The 25,543-nt window shown below is 38.2% G+C and overlaps 1 protein-coding gene across 3 annotated transcripts in view; it reads right to left on the bottom strand.

Annotated features, from left to right (window-relative positions):
• Positions 1-23,550, bottom strand: part of MED23 (mediator complex subunit 23) — a 38,557-nt gene extending 15,007 nt beyond the window's left edge. For 2 of the 3 annotated variants that reach the window (XR_009418046.1, XM_059468014.1), the window contains exons 1-17: positions 23,411-23,550; positions 20,671-20,702; positions 20,479-20,566; positions 19,551-19,675; positions 19,302-19,413; positions 18,417-18,515; positions 17,956-18,057; positions 17,161-17,230; positions 15,463-15,575; positions 14,199-14,294; positions 13,649-13,666; positions 5,753-5,953; positions 4,226-4,369; positions 2,747-2,892; positions 1,927-2,172; positions 1,605-1,747; positions 906-1,080 (exon numbers count right to left, since the gene is read on the bottom strand). Coding sequence is in view for 2 of the 3 variants with exons in the window: in XM_059468014.1 (XP_059323997.1) it covers positions 906-1,080; positions 1,605-1,747; positions 1,927-2,172; positions 2,747-2,892; positions 4,226-4,369; positions 5,753-5,953; positions 13,649-13,666; positions 14,199-14,294; positions 15,463-15,575; positions 17,161-17,230; positions 17,956-18,057; positions 18,417-18,515; positions 19,302-19,413; positions 19,551-19,675; positions 20,479-20,566; positions 20,671-20,702; positions 23,411-23,470 (1,970 nt within the window). In the remaining variant the exon portion in view is untranslated. The remainder of the gene's footprint in view (positions 1-905; positions 1,081-1,604; positions 1,748-1,926; positions 2,173-2,746; positions 2,893-4,225; positions 4,370-5,752; positions 5,954-13,648; positions 13,667-14,198; positions 14,295-15,462; positions 15,576-17,160; positions 17,231-17,955; positions 18,058-18,416; positions 18,516-19,301; positions 19,414-19,550; positions 19,676-20,478; positions 20,567-20,670; positions 20,703-23,410) is intronic. The other variant, XM_059468015.1, reaches the window with a different exon arrangement.
• Between the last annotated feature and the right edge of the window lie 1,993 nt (positions 23,551-25,543).

The raw sequence follows: 25,543 nt of genomic DNA, 5'->3' as shown, positions 1-25,543 counted from the left end.
GTCCCTGCCCACAACAGAGTTGGAACTAAATCAACTTTAAGGTCCCTTCCAACCCAAACCATTCTATGAATCTATGAATTTACTGTATAATTAATTTTGTCTATATGAACTGGTAGCAATGAAGTTACTCTGTCTCACATACTCCCACAAGATTTATTGTACTCTAAGAGTCAATGCACACTATTTTCCCCAACTTTTTGACAACAAGCCCCAGATTCTACATAGAAACTGAATCTCATGCTCTTCAACTTTGTTAACAGTAAGGTAAACTCAAAGCTTTTGCCTAGAATTACCTGCATAACCTCTCTAGACCTTCTCTAACCAGCTTTGTCACCTTTCTTGTATTCAAATTAGCCACTGTTTTAGGCTACACACACCATAGGAGGGACTCCACTCAGGTTCACGTACAGTCACCATTGCTTTGCAGAAACTCCTTCAGATGCAGAGTGAACCAGATTAATCCTCTGACCTGACTGAAAATCAAACTTACATAAAAATTAAGTTAAACCAACTTAACTCTTGTAATGGAATTAATCTTCCTCTACAGAAGGAAGTAAACACAGTCTCACTGTCAGACAAGCCAAGCACTGATTACAAGTAGCAGGCATTGCCCTTTATCTACAAGAAGCACTTCTTGGATATGACAGTTCTGTCCAAGAACTGTCCTGTGTGCTAACCCATGACACTGCTGCCACGTGTGTGTAAGACACTACCTCTTGCATCTCTGCAGAGCACTACTACTAACATCCAACTGTACTGCTGAAACACACCCTGCTGAGACACCCCAGAACAAGTCAGTCACAGAAGTAAGACTGGGAAGTGCCATTTAAACAGCTCTCATGAAGCTTTCTACAAGAAGAAGAAGGAATCTGTGTTTATGGACAAATATGGCAAACATCACTCACCAGAGATGGAGCTGGTTCTGATTAGTTTGTGGCACAGCAGCCAAGGAATGAAGATGGCTAAGGAGCTGGACTCTGTAATGAGGCTGGATGTGATGCATCCGATAGCTAAACATTTCCAGCAGAGTATGCAAAATTCCCCACGCGTGAGATTTGAACACTGTTGGCAGGAGCTGACCTTATGGAAAAAAAGTTTGAAAGGTAAGTTTTATAACTGACCACACCTTGAAATATAACTAGAGTACACTGGTTTTATTAGGCTATAAGTCACAGACATTTGTTTTCAAAACTGTATTACCTCCAAAGAGCATACGTGCAAGTGCTGTCTGAAGATGCTGTAAATGTATACAGCTTAATCTTTTGAATATACACATACAGCAGACATGCAAACTATATTTACAAGAGCAATTATGTATCCTCTGTGTCTCAAAGTAACTTTGCTTGTGCTTTTCCATTAAGCATTTTTTTACACAACACAGCACAACTGGAAAGGTCCCAGCAATACAAGTGATGGCATAAAGGGACAGCAGCACAACTAGTCTGGAATTTACTGCAGCACTAGGACAACTTTCAGTTTTTTTATATTAAACTAATTTATACATGCTGCATCATTATATTTTCAGTTTTACTACAGCCTCCAGTTTCCATTAAACAAATACTACTTAACAGAAAGAAAGGGGGGAAAAAGGTTTTCTTTCTTACTGATAAAGCCTTTGATGCCCAAGGATTCTATTTCCATATAAACCAACAGGCGACTGTAGGTTTCCACAAGAGCAGGAGCCAAGGCCACACTAGATTTTGCATGAGCCAGCTTAATTACCCTTGTAGCTATGCTGTGAATCAGACTGAGGAAAGAGAGAAAGTATTTCTGAATCAAAAACAGAGACTTGAAATTTAACACATTTTTAAAGTAAATTAAGAGATCTATATATGACATGTCCAGCCACAGGAAGCCTTAATGATGATAATTAGCTACATACAGATTTATGAGTTAAAAAGGAAAAGCTAGCTGCATATACTGTACCTCATTTTGGCATGAACTGTGAGTGAGTCCAAGAGGTTCATTGGCAATGGAGTGATAGACCCTGATGCCATGCAATTAGTCCCTGGAAGAGGTGTCCTCATGTTGCCATTTCCATAAATAGTCTCTACTAGCACACCCATTGGCAAAGTGAAACACTCTGAATTGGTTGAGTAAGCATTGCACAACAAGGCAATTTTGTAGTCATTCATCTGTAAGCTTTTATTCCTTAAGCTCTGTTGCAAAAACCTGTGTGCCATAAAGATTAAATATTAAGCAGAAAGAAGAATACACATGCATTCCAGGAACACAACTACAACAATCTCAGTTATAAAACCCATTATAAAATAGTAGAAAAAAAATCAAAATAGTTATTAATTGCACTACATCAAAACAACTGCTTCTTATGCCACAGTTTCACTGTGTTACGATTTTTCTACATTGGAGAAAGAACTCAGGAAAAAATACAGTTAAAAATCACCTTTCCAGACATAAACTTAACCCAATGTACTGCTTACCCACACTTCCCAAACCACAGTGTAACAAAACAAAATTGTCCATTTAATTTCAGATTCTCTATCAGTAATAAAGACTGATTATTCTGAGATAAAATATATAATTTCTGCTAGCTGGATAACAACATTTCACTTTTTATGAAATATTTTGAGTTTGAGCTCTGTCCTTCTGAATGACTTTGAAGTCACTCTACTGATAACCTTTATACAGCATCCCATCACACCATACATTCTGAATACGGACTTGGAACTGCCAATTTCATTATGCCTAAATATAAATCAAAACATAACAAAACCCCCACACTCACTCATGGTGAAGCTTAAGAGAATGAGGAATGGGAATCTGCAACTTGGAGTTGTCACTGTGGGCCTTCCGGTTCAGATGAATCCAAATGCAGGTCATTGCAAAAGCATGAGTTGACTGAGGTTTGTTAATGTCAGGTACAGGAATATACTAAAGAAAGAACACATCAATGTGACATACCACATGGACTAATGTGCAGAAAACCAACTTAGATAGCCAGTATTCACAAGATCGGGTTTTCAGTCATTTTAAGAAATTGTCTAAGACCTTGGCAAAAGGAAATTCATGCTTAAGAGTATACAGTTTCCAGATATACATAGTTACAAAGCATATGCTTTTCCTCTCAGCCTCACACTTACACATTATCCAGAAACCAGTTATTGTATCTGCTTCCATAGTAAGTATTCAGTGGTTCAACAGTATTTCCTGAAAAATCTGAATTGTTCAGCATCACAACTAAACCTTAGACATTAATACACTTCTCATGAATACAGATACAACCCAAAATTAAAAAGTTTTGGATCCAGACTTAGCTACAATACTGCCCTTGGAAAATGAACTCCTGATCTCACCTTTTGCCAACATCCACATTTCTTTCTTTTTGATACAGTTACTGCTGCACAAAGACCAGTGACAGTGCAAGTGAGACAGCACCAATACATCATCAAAAGGATAGCAAGGCAGATTCTTTTAAGAGCAACATCCAGAGATAGCATTTTAAGTGCTTGTGAAACTGAATCTTAAAAAATGCCTCCTAGGATTCAGTTTCACAAGCACTTAAAAAGCACTAGTCAAAGACTTTGAGTAAGTGTAACTTAGAGCCATCACTACAGCTGAAGTAAACAGTCCTATTCCTCTTCCCATATCTGATGCTGACAAAAGCAATTGAAATCTTCTGACACAAATTGTACTGAAGAATTTCTGTGGGTCAAAACTAATGTAGTGGGGGAAAAATTGTTACATATGAGCTTGATACATCACACACCTGTAGTTTTCTATCCATTCACCCAAAGTAAAAAGCACTACGATTAGAGTAAGCAATCAGGACTTCACACTGACAATGCTGACAATTAAAGTTTAAGAACTTTGTCTAAGTGTCCCTTCCTCAGGAACTTTAATTCTAGAGGAATGTACAAAGCATGGATATGATTCGATTTGCTCCTGCAAAATGAATTAAAAGTACTATTCTGTTTCAGCCCAGATGTAACAGAATTACATATTATTCCTTTACAGTCTCCTCAGTGCTTTAATAAACTACTCAAAACCTTAGTCAAACCAAAGCCAAGGAAGAGAGGAGTCAACAGAAGTCTTTCTTGCCCCTAAAAACAAACGTGGTTACATGGATCCTCCAAAAAATGTATGAAACAGCTCCTCCCAGCTACGTAGCACGCTGTTCTAACAGTGACTCAAGGATAGTAGTATTGACATATGAAGGCCCCAAGTTGAATTAAAAAAAAAACAACTTTTAATATCAGAGACTTACTTCTTTCTCAGGATACAGGAGGTCAAACAGCTTCATAACTGGGAGGAAGTCAGCCAGTGCATTCTTCTGTATGCTGCCAGAGATGAATTGGAGTAGCACCCACATGAGGTGGTCTCTCCCCTTAATGAGACCACGGCCTGCCAACTGTCAAGAACACTCAGTAACAGACAAATACTGCATGCAGAAGAAAAATCACTGCAAAGATTCTCATGAAACCAGAAGTGCAGACTAAAACAGTTTCAGCAGAGAATTTTATAGCTGACCTTAGGCAGAAACATACATCATTTTCAGAAAGAAGAGAAATAGGTACATTAGTTGTAACACATGAATGGACTCTGTGAGGACCACAACAATTAATGGTAAGACTTAAAATGCATTTAACTCCTGAGGATCACTGCTTTGAAAAACTAGCAACATTTAAATATTGGTCTTAAACTGTCACCTTGTAGCCCTGTAGTGAAGTACAGTATTGCCACTGCTAGCATCAGGCCACAGGTTTTATAAACTCCTACAAAGGAAGTCCCTGAGCCAGAACAACTTTGGTTTGCTTCATCTGGACTCACCTGTTTTTTGTTTTTGTTAATTAACTTCTTTATCTGTAACAGAAACTCTCTAATAACTAATATGCTACTCTTATCTTGCTTGCTGTAGTTTTATATAGATTTGTACAATTGTGTTGTACAATGCCTATTGTTTCAATGTTTTATTAACAGTAATTACAGGAATACAGCCCTGGTAAAACTAATTCAAGGGAAAACAAAGACAGCAGAGAACTACAATCCATCAGAAGTGGAACGCAACATGCATAGTAAATTTTTACATAACATGGAACTGTAGACAAATGAAGACGGAGCAACATGTTGTGCACGTTGGAAACTGCATCTAAATAGCCACAAGCTGATCCTACAGCAAGGAGAAAACATCCCCACCCTACCATCAACAGCATACAGCTCTCTCAGCAAAGAGCTCTGGAGGCCTGGCATCAGCACCCTTAGAACCATAACCTTGAGCACCAGAGAAAAGGACAAATACTAGTATCAGTTCAAACAGAATTATTACTAGGAAGTAATAATAACTTGGGACTGTGATTGCCAGTATCACCATAATTGGACTAATTACCTTTGATTGCTTGAGTAGATTGATTAGATAAACAGCAAGTTCCTACACAGCATATTTTTTTAGTCCACAAACAGAACAGGGCATTCACTTTGTTCAAAACTTGTTTGTAAACTGGGTGCATGCAACAGCACAGTACTTAGATCTTCTGAATTATGCCAGTTTATCTCTTTATTCTAGTTATTAGCACACTTTGAATCCAAATAAAATGCAACACCCTGTAACTGAATACACTAAAAGCTCACAGCACCATAGCTTGAGAATTTGACTTCTAGAGAGAATAGTGACTAAAAACTTAATTAATTCTTACACATAACATACTTCTTGCAGGGATGAGTGACACTTCTAAAAAAAATACTCGTTTTGCTTTTTAATCCCTCTTACCATGTGGGAGCGATACAAACAATTTACCTTTTGATGGAGTGACAGGACCATATGAGGAAAACTTGCAAACTGAAAGAGCACAAAGAAAATGAGCTGGCTGGAGAGATGCTGCCACAGAAGCTGACTGGTTCCACCATCATCAAACTTCTCTTCAGTTTCAGACCGTTCCATGGCATACACCACAAGATCCACCAGCTGGTCCTCCAGCACAGGGCAACGTTGCTTGTGCTGTAAGGCAGAGATCAGATACAGTATTCCAAAAGCCTTGCCATTAACTCTAGAACTTGCACAGTTGCAGTTACAGTACAGTACTTTGACAGAAGGCTGGGAAGCATGAGATGAAGTCTGAACTTAAGTTAAGGATAAGCCAGTATATTAAAGCTGCAGTATGTTACAGGTCACAATGATTTTTTACATTTTATCATAAATTCCACAATTTCCCTACTCAGTTCCAAAACACAGCTCATTAACACACAGATAATATCTGGGGTTTTTTGCTGTTTCATAGAATATTCAGGCCAAATTATTTCTCTGATCACACACTCACAGAAAACAAAGTCCATTCTTTAAACACACATGTGGGGGTTCTTTTATTTGGTTTGGGGTTTTTTGCTGGGGTTTCTTTATTTTTCATTCCTTCTTTTCTCCATTAAGTCCATTTCAAAAGTAGGGATCATCATAAAGAAAATGTATCAATTATACCATAAAATTCAGAGAAAGCATCCCAATACATGATGAAGGTATTTGATCATACCTTTTTCACTCTCATATTGGGTTCACCTACTGCCTGCAACTAGCAGCAGAATTAACACCTGGTTAATACCCCTATAACTAGATGCTGTCCTATTGACATAGCACCACAGGTTACACAGCAAAAAAGCTTGAGAATTAATCACTGCTGTGTTCTACATACTGTAAATAGAACAGAAATTACACATCAGAGGGAGGAACCCATTGGATGTTAGAATGCCACAGTTTTCACACTGAGTTATGCAAACCCAGGAATAATTTTAAGTACACACCATCTCTGGTGATTTTTAATAATGATCAAATAAGGAATGCATTATATATTCAGATATATACTTAGTACAGATGTATATAAAGTAGGTCCACTAGTGTGGTGGTTTGACCAGGAAGAAGTGGGAATTCTGGGATGTTCTGGTCAAACCAATGGGTGCTTGGATTTTGATACTGGCACCGGGTGTAGCCAGTGGGTTTTTGGACACACCTCCGAGAACACCCAGGGGTTAAAAGCAGAGCTTCGGCCCTGGGAGGCTCTCTTGGGACTTCGAGGGACGGAGGTCGGATCTCCCTTCCCCGTCCAGCCGCGGCAGCCATGCGGTAGGCCTGGGCCTGGACAGAGATGGGAGTGAGGAGGCCCTGGAGGATGGAAGGGTGGAGGAGCCCCAAGAGACATTGGGCAGCCATTTCCCCCCCCCCCCCCAGAGACAGATAGAGAGAGAGAGAGAGAGTGCAGCCTGTGTCCTTATCTTGAAACTCAGTAAACATGTGCTGGCAGCAGGCAGCCCGGCTGAGGAGATGGGGGGGGTGCAGCCAGGAGTCCAGCCACCTGGAGGAGTTTTTAACCCTTTTTGGACAATGAAAACACCTTACAGAACATTAACCCTTCCTAGACGAGTGATAAGAGTGGAGGAGGATGAAGGAAATGAACCAGTGATGGGGGTCTGGACCAGAGAGAGAGAGAGAGTGAGAGATGTTGAAAGAAGGGAGAAGATGGAGTGGCATTTTATGCTGGACTCTTTTGTGTAGCCATGGACAGAGCCACGTTTCCGTGTGATACAGAGACTGAGTCCAGGGGGAGAAATGTCCCAGTGCCAAAGAAGATTCAGTGTGGGTACCCCTCGGCCCCAGGGGGTATATAAAATATGGGGGGGACAGATGTCCCAAAGGTGAGAAGGTGAGATACTGTGCTTTTCTGGAACTGGACAAAGCATCCTTAAAAAGACAACCCTGGAAGCAGCCCTGATCCCTGTTCGGTGGTGAGAGCACCGGAACAAGGACGGAAAAGGCCACCACGACACATGGAAGGACTCACTCTCCTCTTGAGGAACTGAAAGTTTGAGCAATCTAAAGGGCGGTGTTGGACCCAGAACTGGTGATTTTGGAGGATGTATTGTATTGGGAATTTAGGGGGGAGGAGGGGGAGAGTGTTTTTTGTGAGGTTTTCATTTTCCTCGTGTTTTCTTTTTTTTCCTTTTGTGTGTAGTTTAGTAATTGTTTGTGTGTAGTTTAGTTAATAAACTTTTCTTTATGTTTAAGCTGGAGCCTGCTTTGCTTATTCCTGGTCACATCTCACAGCAGACACCAGGGAGAAGGTGTACTCATGGGGGCTCTGGCTTTGCCAGGCCAAAACCATAACTAGCAGTAATTTGGAACTCCGATTATAAATCTGCAGTTCAACACTACCAACTATAATGTCACATGTTACAAGATCTTCAGCGCAACAACTATTTGTATTATCCTGCATTTGTACTGTTACACTCATTTAACATACTATAAATAAGGAAAAAATCCCATGGAGAATTTAACTTATCTCAGAAAGTGTTAGCACCTTGGAAATAATCTAACCTGTTTGTTTCAATGCAATCTGTACTCAGGAATGGTCACATTTATTCATTTTTTAATTTGGCCTGATGCCTGTAACATAACGCAGCCTTAAAGAAAAAATTATTACTTTGTGATACAAAAGAAAAGGAACTGAGCTGCTCAAACACTAATCATGAAAATGCATCATCCCTTTCTAGAGGCAAAAAGGTCTATGCAAAAAAGTTTTAAAATATCACCCCAATACTCATAAAACATTTCAGGGATGCCTTAGATGAATTCTTAGACTTACTAGCCAGGCAGCCTAACAGAAGGCTAATATAAAGATATAATAAAAGTAAAGAGAGATGCTGAAAGGAGATGCTTGTTCTACCTTCATTGATGGTACTCTTTAGCTATGAAAAAAAAGAGATTCTTTTCAATTAAAAATAGAATGCAAGAATTGGAAAAGTTGACAAAATACAGTGAACAGCATCCCCTTTTGCATGCTCTTTGCCAGCTCAAAACTGCAGAAAGCTACAATTCCAGCTGTGCTTTCTTGAAGCATGCTTAACACAAACCTCTAGCTAAGACAGAAAGCACCGATGATACCTTGTCTCCCAGTCCGCAATGTCATTACCACAGACCAACCGCGGTACAGGTTACAGAGAGCAGTTACAGATGGTTACTGGCACCATCCCTTCAGAACACCTTGGGGCTTTTGGGGCTCCTTTTTCTCCCCCTCCCAAAGCAACTAATTATGAAGCAGAGCAGGGTGCAACAGACAACACTACAGACTAGTTTATAATCCAGCATGCAAAACTACTATGTACAGGGCTTGAAATTTAATAGTTTGCTAAGCACTGGGTTAATGTCCAAAAACCTAACCATGTTAGGCTATATTAATTTGGAATAAAGTTATTCAAAGACTACAACAGGAAAAATATTACTGTTAAAGAGAGCCAGAATTTCCAGTAGGAATTTTTGCTATTCCGAATAATTCTAAGACTGGGAAAAGTTTAAGAGCCAGGAAATTAAAAAAATTAATTCAAGCTTCAATTCTGAAAACCACACTTTCATTGTGTTAAAAACAATCTTCCATCAGAAAAATAGCACTACATCATATTCTATCCTCATTAATTTAGTTTTCTGGCAGTTTTTCTTTTCTGTATTTTCAGTGAATATACATTTCTGCGAAGGTTTTATATCTGTAGTTTCAGAACTCTTGAAAATAAAGTACTGTGTTGCACACGAATTTGCAGAATTTGGCCCTTGTTTTATTAATTGCTCATAAGTGAAAGAAAAGCTCAGTATAAACTGAGATGAATAAAATTATAGGTGAGAGCTGATTACCCTCATAAATAAGTAGGAATTCATGTTTTGGCACAGTTTAAGTAAAACAAAAACAAACAACAAAAAACCTCCAAATGCTGTTCTGGATTACGTATGAAAAAATGTAGCATTCAAGATCACTGTACTTTTTCTCCTAAAGTAAATACGACTCTAATTTTCACAATTTGGTCGTACAAACACATTCTCTGTTTTGTTATGAGAATAACATTTAAAGACCTGAAAACACATAATTTTATTGAAAACATTATTAAACCATGAAGAAATAGGAGGGAGAAAATGCGCTTCCATGACAACTTGACACTACAATTTCTCGAGGCCAGCCCTCTAATGGACTGGTGGTATTTCTTTAAGTGGATCAGAGCTTCAGTTGGATGGTCGCTTGTTGCTCTAATTTGAGTTTGAATTTTTAATTCCTTCTTGTTTAGGGATGTCAAGACAGGGTGGGTATCAAAGGGTGGGGCAGGGGCATGGCTAGCATTAAAAGTATTTCCATAAAGAAAAATATTTTAAGGAGTTAATAAGGCTGGCTGATGGCTATGATAGCTTTTCAGTATTTTAAACAAACAACATTTAGTAGATATCTACACTTAAGAAATGGACTCAGAAGACCAAATCACAGAGGCCAAGACCCCTACAAAAGTAAATGGTGTCTCCAAAAGTCCAATTCAAAATGCCTAAAGTAGTTAAAACATGACAGAACTACTTCCACACTTCCATTTTCAAAAACTGTGCGCTATGAGGACACAAAACCTTAAAGCTTATTGTTTATATTATACCTGATTCTATCATCTCTCCCAAGTTTGGCAGCCATTCTGAAGTTTCCCTTATTTAAAAAAGGAGTTTTATACTTCTACAAGGAATTTGAGCATTCTCAATGCACACCCTTACAATCAGAAACCTATAGAAAATAATCACACCCTTAAACTAAATACTTTGCCACATTATCACCAGTTTAATCAGACAGTAAGATCCCAGCATCAACCAGAATTTTAAAAATAAAAGTGAAAGTCAAATATTGCATTATGTCATTCCTTTCACTTAACAGCTCTGCTTACAACAGCTTCCCCATGCTAATTATCCTGGTTTGTAGCTAGCAGAGAAGACAACTACACATGCACCTGCACAGAGTAAGGCATAGATAAGCTGCAGATCACCACTGCTGGTTTAAAAGGAGACCAGCCAAATACACTATTTAAAGAGCATATCATTAATTCAATAGCTGCTAATTAAACATTTTTACATTACAGAAACAAGACATCAAAAAATTACCTCCTCACTCAAATATTCCCCAAAATAACAGTTTTTGATTGATTAGAGGACTGCAACAAGACCCTACATTCTTCACACAAGTCTGTACATACAGAGAAGGTAAAGATATAAATCAAAACCTCCAAAGAGAGTTCATGTCCTTAAGACATTACTTTAGTTCTGTTTTAAGAAACAACCCTAACATCCCTAAACCAAATCTTAATGTGGTATCAGCGCACTATGACACTCTGAACTGTTAATCATTTTCCAAAAAAACCAAACTGTTATATGGTTCAAAAAATTATTTAAAAAAATAACTAAGAATTGAAATTGACACCTCAGCTAGCAGGAGAATATGAATTGACATAGAATTGTTGAGTCATTTAGGCTGCAAAAAGACCCTTAAGATAAGATTTCAACTGCTAACCATGATAATAATATACAGGATAAAATACAATTTAAATCTCTACTTCCTATAGACCAATTCAAACAGATAGACAAGAGTATGTACTGTCCCACACAGAAGTACACAGTAGCAAAACTCTGAGTCCCCAGACGCCAACAAAAGAAACATTTTGAAGTCTATATTATTATATTTGGACTTAAAACTATATACTTGATAAGGTTATTGGAAAACCTCATCCCACAAGAAAATTTAGAATCCTGAAAGGAACACATGAATCTTTAAACATACAATATTTTACCTTCATTTTTCTCCCTGTAAGGTTAACAGGAGAGCTGGATTTGTGTATTTTTACACAACTCAGAGATGGCTTGAGTGAATGGTTTTCTAACACAGATTTGCTTAGTTAACACTGAACCACAAAATTTCGTTGTTCATCTTCAAGAACTAGGACAAATCTGGCTGAACCATACCTAGATTGTGATGCCAAAAGATTCAAATGAAGGCTCCAATCCTGCAACTGGATCTGTGTAAATAGTTGACAGGGCATACAAGCAACTCCACATAAATAATTAATGATCATAATAAATAATGATCATTGCGTTGAGGTGTTTCTGTACTTAATCTGAAACAAACTTGGCACTATTTGCATTTCTAAGTGTCTTCTATTATAGTGACAGTTCAATTTCTGCAAGTAATTTCTTTAATAATAAAATGCAACATTATCAGCCATTTTACTGAAAGCATTGATATACTTACACAATTTCTGAAAAGCATGCTACTATTTTTGTCAGGTTGCTATATTAACAAATTGAAATGGAACACAAAGGTAATTTGTACCTAAAAACAAGTAAAATTTCAATGTTTTCCACAGTTTTTATGCAAAGTATAGTAACGTTTAAATGGAACATATTTCCTGTTCTATACCACTGTACCACCCACCTCTATATCTGTATTTTCAACTCACATATTTTCAACTCACAAATTTTCAACATCTTTATGCTGGTGTAACTGTAGTAGCACAGCTATAGTTCATGTTCTGTCAGCATTTCCTTTATAAGCTACATTCTTCACATTTGTTGCTTGGCCATAAAAGTTCATGCCAGGATGAAACTTTGTGTAGGAATTCCTATACTAGCAAACAAATTTTAAAAGTATAATTTAATACATTTTATTTCTTCAATTACTTTTAGGGGACAGTGAAGTAGGAGTTAAAACCCAGCATTTTTAACATAAATGATATTTTTTACATGAAAGGACAGACCATCCGTAGTTAGGAGAATAAAATGGGTTCAACATAATTTTTGTCTGTATCTTGTATTATTTACCAGCTACAAGATGGATAGAAGAATAATTTTCTTTATCAACTCAATGCAGACACAGAAAGACAAACAAATACTACTCATTTAAACAGTAAACCTAGCAGCTCAATTCCAGGTTGAGGATTTAACATTTCAGCTGCTTTAAGTCTCAGGTACAAAAGATTGTTATATACAACACAGAGTACTGTTAGCCAAGATGTAAGAATCTGTGCATTCAAAAACACTGTCCCAGTTCAGAAAGTGCACTGGTGTATTCCATTACATTGGGAAATGTACACAAGGTTTCAGGATCATGTAAATTTTATAGTCAAGTTACAAACCTGAAAAATGTTTCTTAAATGGAAACACTGACACAACCTTCACTATAGTATTGCAAACAGCAACGCTATTTTATAAATCTTAAAACACTGCTTTTTTTAAGTAGGTGTGGCTATTATTAGTGTAATGAGGGATAAACTATAACACCCATAATTAAAAATTTCAAGCAGAAGTCCACTTGGTTGACTTGCTCAGGTGTTTAAACAAGTAGTCAAAATTTTAAGGAACTACTTTTTGTGCAGTATTCTGCACTACACTTCTTTCACCTAGATTGGAGAATATTATAATTGCCTGATGGGAAGTTCTTTACAGAAGCTTCCTAATGATAAGAAAATTCCACTAGTAAACCTTTCTTTTTTTAAATTATATATTTACAGCCTTATATTTTTACAATTAAGTCCAGTGGATGTTTTTTTTCCACCGGATTAAGGAAAGAAATTTTGAACTAAAAATCTCTCCTCATCTGAAAATTCCAGCAAAGTTGAAGTTATGACTGATAAGGGAAATGATAGCAGTCCATTCCAAGAAAAAATGTTAGTATCAAAGGACCACTGACTGTCAGCTTTATGCTATATCCCTTGTATCTCTAGAGAATTGTAGTGAAAATTTGCCCTTGACTAATGGTCCTGCCAATTTCAAGCCCTGACTGTACATGTATTCTCTACCTGGAATCAGTGGCTACAAAGCGGCCAGCGTATCGTTAGTCACAATACAACAGTAAGGTTGTGAACATACCTGAGCAATGTTCAAGGTCTAGAGCATTGGAGGATGGGCAGGACAAGACAGGACAGAACAAAAATAAAGGAAGAAAAAAAGAAAAGACAAAACAGTGACTATGAGGCCAGCCTCAAGGATCCCCAAGTCAGACTAAGCCCCCCCATTCTAAAGTTTCAAAAAAAAGTAACAAAACAAACCCCAGCTTCCAACTATTCTAGTACTATAACATTCCAATACAACAGAGTACAACAATGCTTTAAAAACCAACGAACAACAACCAGTCTCCTACTGTCTGTCTAAGGTGTACTTGAGGCTGGCCTTATAGGAAAAAAAAGCAATGCAAAAAAAAATCATATTTTAAATCTCTACTTTTCAATTTAACATTCGTAAAGCAATATACAAATGATAGGAATAACAGTGTCCAATTAACCTAATACGATCTCATAACAAAATAATCACTCTTTGTACCTAAACTGTTTTGCTTAGTTAGCTATAGCAAAGAAAAGAGAAAAAGAATAGTGCAGATTCTATGCAGAATTAAATCACGTGTTACAGCACAGTACAGTACCTGCTTATTCAGACCTAGCATATTGCAGACCATATCCCTTGAATACGGTTGCTCCAGCACATATCTCAACAAAGCAGTCTGTGGCTCAAACAGATCCTTGAAAAAGAAACAAGGAATCACATACAAACATATATTGCCTCAACATTATGTTTAATACTGAGCTTACATTTAACTGAATAAACAATGTAAGAATGAATATTTAATTTATGCAGGTATGTATTATCTGGGAAATTGTTTTCCTCTCTGGTAACTAAAAGAAATGAGGAGATAATCATAGTTCTTAAGAAGTGGCAGATTTTATGAAGTCCAAGTAGAAGAACATTCTTCATCCAAGAGAAGGATGGTACACTTCTTGGAACAGTTTTGAACTCAAAGGAAACAAGGTAAGACAACTGAGGAAATGCACCAAAATGCATAAAAATCAGGACTGGTGTGAAGAAATCAGATATGAAACAACTGCTCATTGCATCTTCCCACAGCCTGAATCACTTTAAATAAAAATGTTATCTGGAGCTGGGTTCAAAACAAACAGAAGGAGCTGATTCCTCATGCAACATGAAGCTGAAATGTGATGCTACTTGTAAAAGGAATGTTGATGATACTAAAAGCTTACAGGGGCTCAAGAAGAGTCTGAACAAGCATTTGGGAGATGAAGGTTTACTAAACACAGAGAAACCACGTCTGTGTCAGGAAACACACAAAATTATAATGGCTGTAGATTGCGAGCACTATACATGGCACTAGACATACTGGATTTCCTTTCTTAGACATCTAGGGTATGGGGAATGGGATGCAGGACAACATGGAGTTTTGTCCTGATCCTTTAAATTCTTTCAATACATCACTACTTCACATTCAGAGTTTAAACTTTAAATATGCAAACTTTAAGTTTGAATTGTAAATTATCTTTCCTGTGGAATAAATGAAGAGCACAGAAAAGAAGATATTACTTTCCCATTCTCTTCCATCTACCCAATTTTCCAATCAATTCTCTGCTCTCACTTGCTCTCTCACATGCACACACCCACAAAGAACATTAAATTATGTCTCATGTTCTTCAACAACCTGGACAGCAGCTATACCTAACACTACTTTCCAAGTCCTCTGTATATAGCTTGATATCACTGAAATAATTAAACATCTACACCTTCAAAGTTAGCCTAAATTGGAACAAATTTCACAGTTGAAATTTTTCCCCACTTTAATGACATAGAAATTTTGTTTTACTGAATATAACAGTTTTAAGAAGTTTAATAAGGCGTACCTTATCATATGGTAAGAGACCTTTCAAAGGAAAACGGAGGGTTGTAGGATCCAGCTTCCATGAGTTACACATGGCACCAGAGTTATTTACCACAGGAAGAAGACTGCAGCGACCTATATGCAATGAAACATAAATTCTCAGCTGGAGAATTTAGTGAAACTGGCCCACTGCCTAATCATTTTGATGCAAAAACTGGCCTTGGCCACTTTTATGCTCTCCTTAAATTTCTACTGTTTAAAGGTTTTACCACAAGGATTGCTTCACATTGATTTTATTTTCCTAACCAACTTTCAGCTAGTAAAATATCTACACAGTAAAGTCCCCATTTATTCGCATTGGGTACCTCCAAATTAAAAGTTTTTGCAAATATCAATCTATAAGTAATACCTAATATCTTAGATTCCCTGAATATTGTTCCTCTGCCATTGCTTGACCCAGGGATTTGATTTTGGCAGACTGACCCTTTACACAAAGAAAACAGACTTATAAACCTAAGCACAATCTAGTCTTTCAATTTCCCTTCATTGACCCTGTGGGCAAGATTGCATTTAGTAAAGCAGTCAAACACAAGTGTGTGTATTCCAATTAAAGTCAGTGAAGATCCAGTCACTTCAGTCAGCCAAGCCCAGCGAGACCAGAACACATGAAGTGTGTTTGATATGATAAATTTACACTTGTTAGTCAGTGTAGATTAGACAACTAGCCTTTACTTTGGTTGCTTAAACATAAGAATCTGAACTGAGCCCCAAGCAAACCTGTATCTAAATTTAGGTGCCTCAATTTTGACCTCTCTCCAGCTGAAATTCCATGACTTCTATTATCCAAACTGGCCGTATTTTTATCAGATAAAACAAGAAGTAAATAAATATTTATTTCTTCCCTTCAATTTTATCTATACAGGTCATTTACACATACAGCACTAGTAAAAAAAAAGTGATCCCTGTCTGCCATATGAATAAAAGCTATGCCACACTTTCAATACTTCTGATGCTTCTGAAACAAAATGCTTTGGGAGCATTACAGATGAACTTACATTTTTAATCTCTGCACTAAAGAAGCTCCATCACAATAAACCTTGCTCAGAACTAATGCAGCTCTTATTAAACTACTCAAAACAAACAGAAGACATTTTTATCTTTTGAAGAAAAATGTAGCAGGAATCATATTAAAACAAAGCCAAATTTTGATCACCAGATTTCTAACAATAAACAAAGATGAGCATTTCTTTCACAGAAAAGTAGAACGAGTACCCATCTGAACTAGGAATCGTTCACCCAGAAGCCAGCAACAATAGAGAAGAGGCTGAGCAGCTACAAAAGCTCCAATGGAAACTGAAGTAAAAACATTTCAAGACTAAAATCCCAGTGGATATGTATTAACTTGGGCACAGAAAACCTACAATTTCCTTTCTCTACCAGTGACCCATAGTTACAAACCATATGACATGTAACAACTAGCACACTTCCACTACCAGCAGGTAGAAAGAATTATTTTGATCTCATCAGTGAATTTTCCCTGTCAAAACAAAAACTGAAAGGAACCAAGTCTGAGAAGAAACTAACAAGGGCAGAGGTACTAGATGAAACATAAGATCTAAATTATTTTGCTTAGCTGATATAGGTCCCAAGAAGTTCTAAGAAAAAAAAGCTCAAAATAAATTAATTCATTTTAAAGTCATTCATTAAGTCGTTGTCTTACCACAAATAGAATTTATTCTTGCTGTAGGTCTGAAGGTATCCACAAAATCTGATACTAAATTACCTAGTAACTGGGTGAGAAGAGGAGAAAAAAATTAGAGTTTGAGTTCCAGACATTGATATGGAATACTTAAGATTTAAAAATATATACAGGTATGGATTTTAATAAAATATGCAGAAATTGACTAAAATAACTAGCTTCCTATTTCAAACAGTTGGAAAAATTATCTGGAACATAAAACTACAAAATGAAAACTGTGGCATTAGAAAGGAGGTGCATGAAGCACTCTTCCCTGTTTGCATTCAAGCAGGAGTTTATATAAAAAGTGTCTCCTATGCAAAATATGTTATTTGAATGCATAACACTTAGAAATAGATTTTTTTAAAAAATATATAATTTCTGTTCATAACAAATCTCTGCAGCTGAATAACAATTCCACATAGAAAAATGACCCAAATTAGTACAATCAACTTTAAATCTTCTCTCAAAAGACAGTAACAATTTTCCCAATAATACAGGGGAGTTGGGATTTTTTCCAAATGTATTCAACAACACCAACTCAGTGCTTCAAAAGTTTTGAACATCAGACCATAGGTCAAAATTATGTCATAAGTTTCATGCAAGAACACAAGGAGCTGCTGCTGCAATCACATCAAGCCTGTATCTTCATTTATGTGACTAAACACAGAGCTTACTGTAGAGCAGATTTTAAATTTTCACATGAACTTTGTTTTAAAATATAGGTGCTGTGTGCAACAAAATTCCAGGGTACATTATTTTATATCAAATCATTACCCAGTGGGGAAGTTTTCCTTCAGGATATAGTTTTCTGATTTCTGTGACTGCAAAGTAGGCAGGCAGCAAACAAGCATTTCTTTCCAAGATGTAGGCTACCACCTATAAATTAAAAAATACATCAGTGTAAAAGACCCTGGATAGGGTAAATGAACGTGTAAACCGTCTAACAGTTTGAGACAGCCCACTAAAACAGATACAAGAATTAAATATTTTTTCTTAAGTTGTATTCTGATAGCAATACTTCAATAATTCTCAAACCTGGTTTTAATTGTACAAGCATAAGTTAGACTGTTTGAGTCTTAAGACCATGCCTCTAAGTCTGCCCAATAAAGTACAGAAAAAAATTACTATTTTTATTCACTAAAACAACCAGAGCCATCTCAACCATCAGAAACTCACTAGTAACAAGAGAATGAGACCTATCTTCCTCTATAGCAGTATAAAATCCATATAGTTACCTCTCTTGCTGCTAAAAGTTGCTGTACAACAGCTGAGCTCACAGTGTTTGGAATTGTTAGGATTTTCTCTAGGATGACTTTCAGCAGATCACGCACACCCTAAAAGAAAGCACATGAAATTAATGTTCCTAGATATTCTTTATTTCTGGGAGAAAGATTACACAATCAATATGCTCAGACAATATTTTGACAGAAAAATTAGTTCTTGCTGCTAAGTGTCAGAAGACAAACTGCTACTGAGACTATTAATACTGAATACATTAAAATTTAACACTAAATTACATTAAATTCCTTATGGAATGTCTCAGTCTTAGGATGCTCCAGAAGAGAAAGGAACTGTTGGTATTTTGATGTGCATCCAGAGACATCCAACCTACAAAGCCTTTTGCAGCCTGACCAGAGCACAATGTTGTATTTTGTGTTTTCTGCTCTAACATCATCAACAATGCAGTGAGGTGATTCTCTTCAAGACATGCATGGTCTCCTACTCCTTCTGTGGGAGCTGTACCATGCCAAGGACTCAGCTTTCAGCAGCTTTTCTGCTGTGTAGCAACAGAGGTAAAGCAGATGACAGAATTCTAGCCTTAATGCTTGATAGTTTGTATTTTCCAGTGTTTGTCACTTCTGCAACTGCATTAGTGTTTTTTAGCTTGCAACTGAAAATGGAGGAAAGGGACTGTAACAGAAAAGTGTCTGAAGAGTTACACTGTAAACACAAAATTATCTCTTAGGGTAAAGTTCAAAAAGCATTAAAAGCACTCACTGAATTTTCTTTTGTAAGAGAAGCAGACCTCAAAAAAATTGGATGTCTCTTAGATAAAATCATAAAAACAAAGGTAGCAAATAACATGTCTTTACAAAGAGAAAGGAATGAGTGGAAGATACCTTGTAGTCTACACCTCCAATAATCTTCCGAACCAACTTGAATGTTAATGCCCACAGCTGAGTCCTTTCCCACTCCAGTGTATCAGAGTTTATCAGAGATTCACACACCATCCTAGCAGAAGACAATGCAAGAATGAAGGGCAGATACTAAGAGCATGTTTTCCAGCAGTAACAGTACAATGTCATTGCAAAGATACCTCCAATATAACATCTTCCATGTAGCTAATAAATTACTCCAACGTGGCTCACCTGGGAGGCAAAAGTCCAGTTTCTACTGCCATTGCTAGGCAGTCATAAAGAAAAGAAATTCTTTTAGGACTATGTTGGCTATGTATGAATCTTACAATCCACTGGACACACTGTTCATGGGACTCCTGAAAAAACAACAGAGGGTAGAAGGAATGTATTTACTGGTAGTGAAACAAACTATAAAATTCATACAGTATCCTCCCAAGAAAAAACGAAACTAACACAAGAACAGGACTATAAATCAGTAGAAGTGATCCAGTTGCCCAACCTATAGTTTTTCCTACAAGTCTTTCAATCTTATTTTGACGAAGCTCACTTGTCCAGTAGAAGCTGAGGTCAGTTGTCTAGTAGAGGAAACATTTCCTAGCTTAACCACTGATTTCTACAGTCAACTTTTAGTTTCACAAGTTAGCACAGACTAAAGTAAAATAGAACTGTTCTACATTATTTTTCCCTTTCACAGTTATAATCAAATTCAGTGAAAATAAAGATGAATAGGCCTCCAATTATGGAGCAGTGTCTGAAGGAATCTAGCTTTTGAAAGGTAATTCTTTTAACTTCTTAACCATCTTCTTTTATTTTGTTCCTCTTTTACCTACTTATTCACTTCTATCAAAAATTCTGTAACAAACTACCTTTTATTCTTTGCTTCTTTACTATTACACTTCTATTTTTCTATATTTACTAATTTTTATTTGCACTGCACACCAACCTGTGCTGAACAACTATTTAACCTTACAAATCTCAAAATTACCTTTTTTTTCTTGCAAAGTCTTCCTATATTCTTTACTATGCCATGTCTGAAACCAGATTCTGAATGACTGGACACAGACCTTACAGTTTCAGTGTTTGTCTACTAGAAAAGGTATCTTTATATTAAAAAAAGTATATAGAGTACAAAGACATAAGCAACAAATCAAATGCTAACCTGGGAAAGACTGCTCCAGAACTGTCTAAAAGCTCCCAGGCAGCTGATCAGTTTGGTTCTCTCATCTTCAGGAGTGTCCATAAACATCCTAATGCAAACAAGAACATTAGTTATTAGCAGTACCCAATGAAACAAGTAGAAAAACACATTTACAAGCAAAACCTTCCACAAATAAAGCAGTAGTACACTTACCCAGGAAAAGCTTCTTCAATTACTTCTGTTTTCTGTAAGAGAAAAACCCCAAGTGAGCTACTGTTAGAAGGTTTTCTATGACTATCATGGCCCCAGGATAAAGCACAAAAGACAAAGTCACATTGTTATGGGACTGTCCCAGAGAATGATAGGTGTCCTCTGCTAAATCACACTACTCCAAAGATGAGACTGCTTTGTTTTCAAACAGACATATAAGAGTTGTGGATCCAGATTAAGGCTTCGTTTCTTTGCTATGGGGTTTTTTTGTTTGTTTGTTTTGTCTTCTAAACACCTAGAGATTAATTCACTTCTCACTTGTTTGATTGTATTATTACAGCTCTCTTCTCATCATTTGAAAAATTAGTATTTTTGAATTCCATTAAGTTTTTGCCCCTTTTATGTTCCGTGGCATTCCGTTACACAAATCAACTAAATACAATTACTTTCTCATCCAAATTTAGATCCGTTTCTTTTTAAATTTTATTGAAAAATGTAATGGTCTTGTACTAGGTAAAAAAACTAAACATGAATATTCAATTTATCTCCTGTAAGACCTTGCTTTATCCCCTCCCCCCCACCTTTTTCAACTTCATTTTGCTCAAAGGTTTCTACATCATTATTCTAAAACTTCAGCAAATAGGTTCTGGAAAATATTATCCTAAAGCCTTTCCTACCTTTTGTAAGAATTTCGTATTATACTCAGGTGTGATCTATCACTGACCATTATGTATTTTCATTGTCACATAACCAACATAAAAGCATGTAACAAAATCAGCTTGTTGGTGTTCCTTTTCCATCATTTGGCTCAGAATTGTCTGTCACTGCTACTCAAGAAGCAAAGCAGAAGCTGACACTCATCTGATCTGCACAGAAAGCAAGGTAAGGTTTGCTGCTGTCCACCAAGTCTAGACCAGCAGCAGGGAAAGCAGTAAGTTGCTATTTTATCAGTTATGGCTCCAAAAATACAGAGAAATTTTCTCAGGAAAAATTTTGTTGATGTTCCTTATGAATTTTAGGCAAATAACAGTGCATAAAAACAGGTAGTGTGACAACACAGGCAAATGACAATGTTAAAAATGCAAAAACAATCTGAATGGCAATGCCAAAATGAGAAATCAGTCACATGTAGACAATTAATATGCTACAAGCAACTAAACACCACACAAAGAAAAGTACATCATGCATTTTATAATGCCAACTTAAAACAGAAAGGTTGAAATTCATCACATGGAAATAATTTTCAATTGCTCTGAGACTTACAGATTCTTTCCACTTCAGACACTTCAATCAGCTTATTTTGTCTGAAATGTCAGTCAGACTCCCATTAAGGATCAGCTCCTGTCAGCCCAGTGTTTCCAACTGTGAATGTCTCATATCTACCAAGAAGCTCATTCATTTGTATGAGCTTTAATTTAACTTAATTAACATTTGTTAATAATTTAACAAGTGTGATTAATGACCCACTGACTTGGCTTCAAAAAGGGAAAGTCCTGTTTAAGTAAATTAATATCTTTCTATCATAAGGTCACCCACCTAGAGAGGACAAAGAGAAGGCAGTGGAAGTACTTCTGGACAATGCTTTTAATACTACCCCTCACAGCATCCTTCTGGACAAGCTGTTGAAATCTGGGATAAGCAGGTTCACAGTGTGCTGGGTGAAGAAGTGGCTGGAGGGCAGAGCTCAAATGGGTATAGTCATTGGGGCTGCATCTGGCTGGTGATGGGTCACCAGTGGTGTTCCTCTGGGCTCAGTTCTAGAGTTCAATGTATTTATATAATGGTGCAAGAGATAAATGCACCATTAGCAAACCTCCTGATGTTACTAAACTGACAGGTGCTGTTGGCTCTCTTGAAGGATGAGAGGCCTTGCAATAGGATGTCGATAGACTGGAGCACTGAGCAGTCAGTGGCAGGACATTTAGCAAATGCCAGATTCTGTACCTGGGACAGAGTAATGCTGGGCACAGGTACAAACTGGGAGAGGAGGGGCTGCAGACCAGCCCTGCAGAGATGGATCTGGGAGTGCTGGTCAGCAGCCGCTCAGTGTGAGCCAGCAGGGAGAGCCCGGGCAGCCAGGAGGGCAAATCCCATCCTGGGATGCATCAAACCCTGTGTTCAACCATTCAGACAAAAGAGGGGATTATCCTGCTGCACTCAGCCTTGGTACAGCCACACCTGGAGTAGTGTGAGCAGTTCTGGGGTCTTGAATGCATCCATGGATAGGCAGCAAAGCTGGGTAAAGTGCTGTAAGGAATGTCGTAGAGAAAATGGAGGAGGCCTTTGGGCTAACAGTGCTTCGTTTTGCAGGCAGCATAGTGCGTGAGTACTCCCACAACCTGATCATGCCATTATGCTGGTTTGTCTGCTCGGGACATCCATCTTCTCCTAGCCTCCTTCAAAACTCCTTAAACTGCTTATTTCACAGCAAACTCAGCGCTCTGTAATTCGGTATTGGGCAAGCAAACTGTTTCACGCCCACTCCTACTCTGTCCCAGCTTTCCTAAGAAGCCCAGCGGGGGCAGACAGCAGCCCTGAAGGGCCCTTCCCTCCCGGCTCCCCTGCCGCCGGGAACAGCGCCAAGCACGGCCGGGAACGGCGGCGGGGCTCCATCGCCATGAAAACCAAAAGCCCGTCTCCCACCTGCTTCTCATCTCCGTCAGGACGGCCCCACCCCCGAGCGAGCACTGCGGGCCGCAGGCACCCGGACGCGGCCCCGGCGGCGCTCCGGGATCGGACTCACCACCACCTCCTCGAAGATGCTCTGCAGCTGCGTCTCCATGGGCACCATGGGGATCGCCATGGGGCCGGCCGGGCCCCGCCGGGCCCTTTGTCAGGCGCAGGCGGCGGCGCCCACGCCTCCCTCGGCCGCCCCGCCGGAAGCTCCGCGCCGGATCCCGCTCCCCGGGAAGCGCCTGCTCGGCGCGACCGTTCCGGGGCAAGATAACAGCCTCTTAAAACTTGAGGTTTCTTCCACTTAGTTTTGTTTTTCTTTTCACAAAAATATTCGCCTAGGCTTCTTTGTTTTTTGAATAATCCATTTTTGAATAATCTTTTCTTAGAATATTTTGGCGAAATGCTGGTTCTGGTTCTTCCGGAAGGACCCCTTAGGTTATGATGAGATCCCTCTCTGCAGGGCTGGTCTCCAGCCACCACTCTATTTCTAGTTGTCCCCAGTTTGGTGTAATTACCGTGGAGTTATTAATTCCTGTAATAAGTCACAGAACAATCTGAAAATGCGTTTATCTAACGACATCCAGGAATACAGAATCACAGAACAGCAGAATGGGTCGGGTTGGGAAGAATCACAGTGGATTGTGAAAAATGCATATTTTATGATTGGCTTTTCGCAAATATTAAATGAATATTATATGTATTGTGTTAGAAAGTAATGCTGTATTATTTCTCTTAAGTAGTGTGTTAAATATAGTTTTAGGCTATAAAAAATGTTAAAGTAGAAACTCTGCTATGTAAGATACACTTTTTTAAAGAAAGGACTTGCAGCGAGATAGCAGCCACACCTAAATCTTTCAGAAAAAAGAATTTATTGCCCTCTTAGCAGAAGAAACAAACTTCTTCCCGCCTCAAAGGTGCCGGCGCCGTTGGGATTCAGAGGAAGAAGCTGATGATAACCAGACAGAATCCTGTATTTGAATGGAATTTATGCATCATCTATGAGGTGTATGAATATGCAACACGTTATTGTTTTTAAGAGTTAATCCTTTGTTAACGGGTGTCCTTTTGGGGGGCTTATGCTGCCCAGAAAAAGGTACATCTGTAACTCTTTGTTTCTATTGTCTCATATTGTCCTAATTCAATTGTTCAAATTATTATTACTCTAATTGTGTTACTATTTTATAACCATTTTATTATTATTAAACTTTTAAAATTTTCAAAAACAAGTGATTGGCATCTGCTCAGTCTCACAGGCTCATCTGCTCCAGCCCCCTGTTCAAGCAGAGTCCTCCCAGAGCACACAGCACAAGATTGTATCCAGACAGTTCTTGAGCATCTCCAGTGAGGGAGACTCCACAACCTTCCTGGACAATCTGTTCTGGTGCTTGGTCACCCACACAGTAAAGAAGTTCTTCCTCATGTTCAGCTGGAACTTCCCATGCATCAGTTTCTGCCCGTTGCCTCTTGTCCTATTGCTTGGCACCACTGAGAAGAGCCTGGCTCCATCTTCGTGGCACCCTCCCTTCGGACACTGATAGACATTGATGAGGTCCCCTCTTAGTCATCTCTTCTTGAAGCTGAAAAGGCTCCCTCAGCCTTTCCTTGTAAGATTGGTGCTCCAGTCCCCCAGTCATCCTCTTAGGCCTCCACTGGACCCACTCCATCCTCTTAGGCCTCCACTGCACCCCCTCCAGGCGCTCCATGTCACTCTTGCCAGAACTGGGCACAGTAAAATGCAATAGTGTTACATTTAAAAAAGGATACAATAGTATTATATTAGAATCATGGAATCATCAAGGTGGGAAAAGACCTCTAAGAACATCTAATCCAACTGCCAAGCCCATCACCAAACCATGTCCCCAAGATCTACATCTATACATTTTTTGAATACTTCCAGGGGTGCTGATTCCACTGCTTCTCTGAGCAGTCTGTTTCAATGCCTAAATACCCCTTCAGTGACAATTTTTTTCCCAATATCCAATCTAAACCTCCTCTGGTGCTACTTGGGGCCATTTCTTTTTGTCCTGTAGCTTGCTACCTGCGAGATGTGGCTGATCTCTACCTCCCCACAGCCTCCTATCTTGCAGAGAGCATTATATATATGTATATGCAGAGGTTTTCATACTACAAAGAAGTGTAAAAAGCTGAATCGAGACAGTTCTAAAATTGTGTGTGTGTTTGATGCTGACACTGCATTTCC

This window comes from Ammospiza nelsoni, chromosome 3 (assembly GCF_027579445.1).
Source record: "Ammospiza nelsoni isolate bAmmNel1 chromosome 3, bAmmNel1.pri, whole genome shotgun sequence".
Taxonomy (NCBI): domain Eukaryota; kingdom Metazoa; phylum Chordata; class Aves; order Passeriformes; family Passerellidae; genus Ammospiza; species Ammospiza nelsoni.
Note: the sequence above shows the minus strand (reverse complement) of the source record. Positions and strands in the feature narration are given on the sequence as shown.